This window comes from Aegilops tauschii, chromosome 3 (genome assembly GCF_002575655.3).
Source record: "Aegilops tauschii subsp. strangulata cultivar AL8/78 chromosome 3, Aet v6.0, whole genome shotgun sequence".
Taxonomy (NCBI): Eukaryota; Viridiplantae; Streptophyta; class Magnoliopsida; order Poales; family Poaceae; genus Aegilops; species Aegilops tauschii.
This window is the reverse complement of record NC_053037.3, coordinates 281330875-281339674: the sequence shown is the minus strand read 5'-3', so window position 1 is coordinate 281339674 and position 8800 is coordinate 281330875. Positions and strand designations below refer to the sequence as shown.

The 8800-nt window shown below is 47.4% G+C and overlaps 1 protein-coding gene across 1 annotated transcript; it reads left to right on the top strand.

The window, feature by feature from the left end:
- Window positions 1-7053: 7053 nt before the first annotated feature.
- On the top strand, window positions 7054-8138 carry LOC109776908 (uncharacterized). Its single transcript, XM_020335571.4, has 3 exons — window positions 7054-7339; window positions 7419-7504; window positions 7590-8138. Exons 1-3 carry the CDS (start codon window positions 7256-7258, stop codon window positions 7789-7791), a joined length of 372 nt encoding a protein of 123 aa, XP_020191160.1. The 5' UTR covers window positions 7054-7255; the 3' UTR covers window positions 7792-8138.
- Window positions 8139-8800: the final 662 nt, after the last annotated feature.

The following is an 8800-nucleotide window of genomic DNA, read 5'->3' as shown; positions in this document are numbered from 1 at the left end:
CGACGGACAGTGGTCTGCATGAATTAAAAAGAAAAAAGAAACTTGCTTCTTTTTTGCACTGATGGTGAACTTATGTTGTACAAGTACTTGAACTTTACACGTAGCAGTATGACTATCTAAAAATGTCACATGTATTTTTCCTTACAGCTGTGTTGTTGAACTTCTGTGGTACTAGTGCTTGAACTTCACAGGTAGCAGTATTACTAACTAATAATGTAACCCATTTTTTTTCTTACAGCAGTGTTGTTGAACTTCTGTGGTACCAGTGCTTGAACTTCACATACATAACTACATTTTGTCCTGAACATGTTTCATATGTTTTTTCTTACAGTAGTGTCCTTGAACTTCTATGGTTCCTCTATTTGAACTTCACATCCAGAACTATATTTTTTCTAAACATGTGGCATATAATTTTGCTTCTTATACTGCTTTTGTTGGACTTCTGTGCTAACAGTGGTTGAACTGCTTGCTTTACATTATTTTCATATAAAACCAATGTACCCAATACAGACCCATAGACTGAAAAGATGATGAAACTTGTAGAGTTTTTTCTTGAACTCACCTGTTAGAATGCAAGTTGGGTGCTTGTTGTTCATGCACCGTACAAATGTATCGAACAACCACTTGAATGACTTTGCATCTTCGTCTCTGATCAGGGCAACAACAAATATCGTTGACTGCAAGTGATGGTTTGTTCCAACAAACACTCCCAGAGGCATATGAAATCTGTTGGTCTTGTAAGTTGTGTCAAATGTTACGCAATCGCCAAAGTCTTGATAGGCTCCTCGGCAGCTTGCATTGGACCAGAAAATGTTTTTAATTGACTTGTCCTTGTCTACTTGTATGTCATAGAAAAACTCATCATTGATTGCCTTCATGTCTTTGAAGAATGATACAAGTTTCAATACATCATCCAAATCATCTTTCTTTGCATTCATGGCTTTCCTGCAAATTATATGCAAACATGCATTTGTTATTTTTGCTAGCAAAGGGTGGTGACTTAGGATGCTATGTACATTTACAGTATGTGTATTTTTGAATACTTACTAGTTTAGTAGGTCTTGTCCGGTCATGCTTAAGAAGTAGCTTCCATCTTCATTTTCTGATAGCATGGACATGATTGGTGTATGCTTGACATCATGGTACTGCAGGAGCTTTACGTACTCCAGAATAGTGGGGTCATAATTCTTGTGTGAGTGCAAGAATACTAGGATGTCATCAGTTTGCATGAGTTGGTGATTATGATTGTACTCAATGTCCACTGCCACACATGTGTTATCATCCTGCACCTTCACCCTCATTCTTGCATTGCAGCCTGTCCTCTGCGATGTTTTGTTTCGCTTCCTGTTAGCCTCTGAAACAGAAGTTGTGTGTTTCCCTTAGAACACGCAAACAAAATACTTGTGGTTGTCACCCCCCTCTTCCCGATTCCAAAACAAGTGTGTCTGGCGTATCTGTTATAAAATTCCCTTGTTTTCTCTACATATTGAAATCGCATCTTTAGTCTAGGTATTAGATAATCCGGGAGATTCGGCGTCTGCAGAAAAACAAAAAATAATCCAAACGACACGTTAAAATGCAGTTTATGAACTTGTTATCTTGGAGGGAGCAGAAAATTTGCAGATAATACAAGATGCATATATAAATACCTAAATATTTTGTTTCACTTACGTGCGTGTATGATTGCAACTCCACCGGAGTCTGCTGCTGTCCCTCTGGGATGGGGCACGGCGGAGTAATCATATCGGAATGCAGGAGTGGATCACGAGGAGGAAGGAGGGCTGAAGATGGCCTCTCTCTTGTTTGCGTCCTTTTTACTTGAGGTGGTTGCAGAGGTATTGCGATCCTGGTCTTGGTTTGCTCTTTTGTTTTGTGAAGCAATCCATCTACCTTATGTCCCGCACAATTTTGACTTGTAGCAGCAGGAGCAGGATCCAACGGTGGTAGTGTGCAGAGCACTCTCCTCCGTGTGTGTGTTCCTATTGGATTTGTCCTGGGATCCGGTTTAGTTGCTTCCCTTTGGCATTGACAAGGCACACCGGGATAACCTCCAGAGTTACATGCAGGACTTGAGCTAACCCCCTCCTCCATCGGTATGCTTGGAAGTCTCATTATTTTTGTATTTCTAGGGGGAATGTTGAGGCATGTAGAGAGGTTGCCCCCACCATCCTCTTGAACTGCGAAATCAAAGTGATTCCTATTGATGGAAGAAAGGCTAATTTGCTGGTGGATACAAAGAATCCGCGGGGGATTTCCGGCGTCACCCAATTAGGTGGAGGCGCAAAGTTGTGCGGATAGGGCTGTGACCCAGCATCTTGGAAGTCTCCATGTTTTCGGGTGTCATCCATTTTTTGTCCGGAGAAGGCTGGTAATGCTGTTGGTGCGTTTGATGTGTGACCCATTGAGTGGGTGGTGCAACGCGTACAGGCTTAGGATTGTGTACTTGCTGCTGGGAACTTCTAAGCTTCTTCATGCGTCTCTCGTCTTGCTGACATAAAAGAAAAAAATGTTTATTAGCACAAAGTTACATCTGCCTATACCTTTGTAATTGAAGTGAGCATTATTGACAGCCTGAACTTCTCATATAAAAGTGGTGTCCATGTACATATTTTTCCCCCTAGGACAGGCATCACACTCTGCACTGAGCTGAGCACCTGCCAATACTTTTGTACCTGAACTGAGCACCCTTCACAGAATGAACCTCACATTCTGTTAATTCTACACTATTTGATTACTTATATGTACCTGAACTGAGCACTCTCCACAACCTGAACTTCTTGTTTTGCAAAGGGGAAATATTGTCTACAGTTAAAAAACCTGAACCTTCATGAGTTTGAATGGTTGAACCACTAGTGCATACCAACCCGACCTTCATGTGAGATCACATGCATGTTCTATTTTCCTTTTATTTTTTTGCACAGAACCAGATACATACCAACCTAAACTCTAGCACACTTAACAGTTGAACTTCACATGGCTTTTCACATGTGAATGTGAAAAGCACGCAGATTTCACAGGCAAATTTTCTACTGTTTGTAGCCTGGACTGAGGCTCACACACTACCTGAACTTCACATGGCTGTAAGTAGGTATATTTTAAAATGCTATTTGTAGCCTGGACTGAGGCTCACAAACTACCTGAACTTCACATGGCTGTAAGAAAATAACAAACAGAAAGAAGAAGTTCAACCATACCATGGCTAGAAGTTCGGCCAACCTTTTTCCAGCAGCTGATAGGCCACCTTGAGAACAATTCGTCGTGGAGGTAGGAGAGGAATTCCATGGCAATCCATGTCTTGCAGAGGGCGCGACGTTCATCTGCACAAAGCAAGAAGGTCAGGCAAGGCAATATTGAAGAAGAAGGCAACAAGTGGGAGGAATTTCATGTACTGTTGGATTTGAACGCGCCGCCGATGCCGCCTCCGTCGCGGAGTTGCTTCGTTGGCCGCGTCGTTCGCCGTAGCTTGCGTCGGGGCCGTCATCTGCTTTGCCAAGGCATCGGGCGGTGAGGATGGAAGGAGGATGCGGCTTCCGGAAGTCCATGGCGGCTTCGCCGCGTCCAGGCGACGCGGGCTCCCTCGCGCCGGCGTCCGCCGTCGCTCGCTCGCCCGCGCCGATGGTCGGTCAGGAGGTGGGACGGAGGTGTGGCAGCGGATCCGGTCGACCAGGAGCTGGAGGCGGAGGCTAGGTGGCGGATCCGGTCGGCCAGGAGCTGGAGACGGGGGGAGGTGGCGGATCCAGCGAAGATCACCGGCGAACAAGGGCGGAGGTCGTGGATCGAGGGGAGGAGCGGCGAGGGGGGGTTGGTCGGGTCGGGATCGGGGGATCAGTTGGATCCTGTCGGGGCGGCTCGGGATCGGGTGGGTTTCTGTCTGGCCGGGCCGGGCAGTTCAGGAGGGGTCCATCGGGCCCTATATAGGGCCTCACATGATCCAAATAACTATTCTAATCCTGGGATTAGAATATTGCTGTCATATATATATATATATATATATAGCCGGTCTATTCTGCTAATATTAGCAGAATAACTATTCTGATAACACTTCCGAACTGCATGCTCAACGCAAGTGCACGTCATTGTTTGAACCAAGTGTGTTGTAGTACTCAGGCGAGTGAAGTTCCCGTCACAAAAAAACTGCACATGATGTTTTTTCGGTACTGTTTTTGCTCCAGTTTCTAAACCGTATGTCGGAACGAGGCATGTAATATACCGTTGAAAAGCTATGGATTAGGTGCTACTTCGCCATGTTGAACACTTTTCGAGATTCCTCACGGTTTAAGAGCAGTTTCGAAAATGGTGCGACCCATGAATAGTGGCAGCGAGCGTTTTTCGCTTTTTTTTCTAAACCGCTAGTCGGAATGAAGCAAATGATACACCGTTCGAAAGGTATCGTCGAGACGCATCTTTTACATGTCTATTATTTTTTCTAATTCATTATGGTTTAAGAGCAGTTTTAAATTTACTAAATCACGGAATTCTGTTTTTTCGATTTTTTTGCAATTTTCGTACTGTTTTGGCTCCAGTTTTTGAACTGTTTGTCGAAACGAGGCGTGTAACTACGGATGAGGCGCAACTTTCATATGTTGAAATGTTTTTGAGAATCCTTACGGTTTTTAGTTAATTTTGAAAATCGTGCGGCTGACGACGAGAGGCAGCGGACGTTTTTCACGAAAAAAATTCAAGAAGCTCTTCGGAATGATTCAAATGATACACCGTCGGCAAGATATCGACGAGGCGCATATTTTTCATGTAGAATACTCTATCTAATTCCTTACGGTTTGAGAGCAGTTTTGAAATTACCGAAATGCGGACACACTATTTTTTGCGACGCCCAAATCGACGAGTGAACTTCATGCAACAGAAAACCGCACTGCAGCAGACAAGAAAGTGCACTACATCATTTGTTTTGTCAGACAGGAAATTTTCTCAGACAAGGAAGTGACAAGGAAGAGTGCGCTTCACATCGAGGGTAAGTGAACCGCAACACTATCGAGAAGTGAACCACATTACTCTTTTGTCGTTTTCCTCACTTTTTTTCGTACTTCACATTGGACGTAAATGAACGGCAAACTACCAAAGGGGAACCACATTAATTTTTTATTTCCCTATTTATTTCCAAATGAAGTGTACTTAAAAGGCCTTTAGAGTGGACCTTTTATAAGACCAGAGTGCACTGCATTTAGCTCTTTCTTTTTTCTCTATGGAGTTTTTGTATTCCCATAGTGCACTAAATATATACATATTTCGGACTATAATGTAATATGCATTGCAGGGACGAGGCGAGTGGACTGCACTTTTTGTTTGCACGCTACACATTGCACACAAGCATTCATCCACATCGATTTTCTACTCTCATTTCCTCTCTGCATTCTTTTCAAATAACAAAATGAACTTTTTTTAAAGGAACGGTTGTGAACGCACACAAGGGGTGCCGCTGGCGCACTGAAACGGTTGTGACACCAGACCACGTTCGAGGCCATGGCGAACTACATCTCAAGGCAAACAAAAAATGTAAAATAAAATTTTCTGAACTGCACGAGGCATCGTTGCCGCTCCGGGGTGTCGCAGTGCATTACTCCATGTCAAATGCGGGACTGCAGTACGGTGTGGGGCTGAGGAGAAGTGCACAACCAAAAATCTACAAAAAAAAAAAGTAGAGCAAAAGAAGCTCTTCTCAACTGCACACGGGTAGGTAATGTTCTTCCAGGGCATCGGTAGCGGCGAACATCACATCCACACCGCGCGAATTGCTCGTGTTGTGCGCATGGCTGCTTTGCACCCACACACTGGACTGGTCGGGCGGGTGCTGGTGTGCTGCTTACGCTCACGCAGTGGACTTCATGGCGCCGCCGGGGCACTCGACGAAGCAAACCAAGAAGGTTCAGAGCGCTCGCTCACCGGCGGGAACTCGTCAGCCGGACACGCAAGGACACCCCAAGCCCACCGGATCCGGGAAAGGCCATGAGGAGGACCCAACTCGACGCCCTGCCAAAGAAGAACGGGAGGGGGGAGCTCCTCGTCGGGACCAGATTGACGCAGTAGGGGGGTACCTCCCTGTTTGTGGTCGTTGTAGGTGAACGACGAAGGAGCAACCTGTAGCCGGGGGGCTGGATCCGGTGGTCGCCGTAGTCCACAGCCATCTGGGAGGCCTGATCCGGTGGGTTCTCGTCGCGAACCCATGGCCGGATGCGGTGCTCGGCGGCCCTTTTTGCGCGAAGGAAGTGCTGGTGGCCAGGGGAGGGGGCGGAGCGGGGAGACGGTGGTTGGAGCCACGATGGTCGGGGCACGGGAGATCTGGCGGCGTCGGTGCCAGGAAGAAGGTGGGGAGCGGGGTTTCTGGCGGCGCGGGGGCCCCGGCAGAGAAGAAGGTGGGGGAGCGGTGGCCCCAACAGGGAAGAAGGTGGAGGAGCGCGTGGGGTTGCGCGATGGTGGAGGCTCAGGGCGGCAGCGCGAGAGGGGATTGGGGGCAAGGGTGGTGAGCTGTGTCGGCGGCAGAAGGTACAGAGGGAGGTTGGGTCGTGGGACGTGCGGGGAAGGTGGGTAGTGCGGGGGTGGGTGCGCTCCGGGGGTGGGGGTGGGACGGTGGGTGGTGGATGTGGTTCCGGTCGGGGGGACGGAGGAGTGTTATCAGAATAAGGTAGTTGATGTGCAGAATAAGGTCTTAGGGGATGTTATCATAATAGACTCCTTATTGTGTTTCTCTCTAGAGATGACAATCAGGAGCACACGTCCTTGTTGGGATCCGGACCAGCAACTTTCCTTCTTTGCATTTATTTCATTTTATGTGATTGGTAGGTATTTCCTCTTATAGATGATTTAGGACCACGGTCCCCTCGCTATAGCCCGGTAGGCTCAGTGGGTAGGCTGCCAAAGCTGCAGCGACGCAGCCCTCGGCCCGCGCGCAGCGGTCCTCAGCCCACGAACGGTTCCAGCTCGCTGACGGTGCCTAGCCTGGAAAAGGTTCGTGAGTTTCTAAAAAAAAGGTTCGTGTTTTTTTACACCAAAATTGCCCCGTCTCTAACTCTCTATCAACCCCCTCATTTTTTTCTCTCCCCCACCCCTATCCAAATCTGAACCGGGCTCTCCTCTCGCTCCTCCCCATGGCACGGCGGCCCACCATCGCGCCTCCTCACTGCCCCCCTCCCCTCCCTCTCCCTTCACTACTGCCCCGTCGAGCTAGCATCTAGGGACCGTAGCTGTGGCCATGGCGGCCTTGCCTACGGGGATCATCTGATCAGCGAGCGCGGCCGCAGAGATGGACAGGGACGAAACGGCCGTCGACGGGGATGGAGAGCACGTCCAGCACATCCTCCTCGCCATCGACAACTTCACCCGCAAGGTCCGCCTCTTCACCCTCTCCTCCTCCTGCTCCTCCATCGATTCCACCTAATCGCCCAGTGATGGACGGCCAATGGCAGGTGACGTTGCAGGTATCTGAGATGCTGGACTCCGGACGCGCCATGTTCAAGGACCTCGGCGCCGTCTTCGAGGACCGCCTCAGTAGGTAAGAAGCTCACCGCATCAAGCAGCATCACACCATCTTTGTTGCTCATCATTTGCTTGTTGTATTGCGTCACGGGATCCACAAGGAGAGAGTGGAGAAGTGGGAGGATGAGATCAGGGGAGCTGCGCGCCCGCGCCGCCGCCAACGAGCAGATCCGTGACCCCCTTTTTTTTAGTTTTTTCCCATGTCCACCTATGTATGCAGTTCTGTATCTTGGCTGTGTCCGCTCTCCGCTGGCAACGAGCAGTGACGCTGCGTGCATTAGCTGTGTGTGCTGCATGGATTAGCTACCTCCCCCTCCGCATGAGTTGTGTGTGCTGCGTGGATTAGCTGGATTGGAGACGAAGATCTCTCCATTGACGACAACTCCGTGAACCTGTGCTTCATATTTGGGATTTTTCCTCTTTTCTTCTGCCTTGGTGCTTACCTTGGACTGCAGCCGTTCAATGAAACAGTGTGGTGGATTAAACTCTTCCTTATTGTCGTGCTTTATTTTTGGTTCTGGTTCTAGTTCTCTTAATTCATGCTGATGTTGTAGTATGATGATTTTCCCATCAGTTATGGGATTTGTTGACCAGCTCGTGCTGTTTTTTGAGAGTTTTTTTATGAAAACGAGATGAAGCATGGTTAGGAACCCTTGGGTTGTTTTCACTTTTCACATGGCATGATGAAGAATCCTTGTATGTTTGCCTAAGATCTTGGTTCCAATCCTAGAAAGAACTGAAATTACCAGGTTCTGATGAGCATCTTACTATCTAAAAGCTCAACCTCAGTTTTTACTCTACTTCTGTGCGGGAAAGATAATAATTAATCTTACGATCCCATCTTGTACCGGAGTCAGTGTTGATGTTTTCTGAGTCAAGCCTATCTGGTAATACGTCAAAAAAGAGTATCTGGTAATTTGATATGGCCTCAAGCCTGATTTCCCCTGCCTCCAAATACTAGCGTTTACTGATTCTTCTCGTTTTCTACATGAAGCATGCTAATTGATTTATCTCCTACAGATGTAAGGTTCTGCCTTTCCTCTGGATGCACTTGATTAATATGACAAGCGACGTAGAGTAGTTTGCACTGTTGGACACACGCCAGAGAAAGTCTCCTGCTAGGCTGCTACCACATGGTAAAAGCCATGTTTTTTTTCTGGTACAGAAGTACCATTTCAGACGCAAAATAGAAAGACATTTTTATCATGTCCCACTTTTAAGAGCATGATAACAAAACATGTTTTTGGGGGGGTACAGAAGTACCATTTGAAACGCAAAATAGAAGACATTTTTATCATGTCCCCCCTTTTGA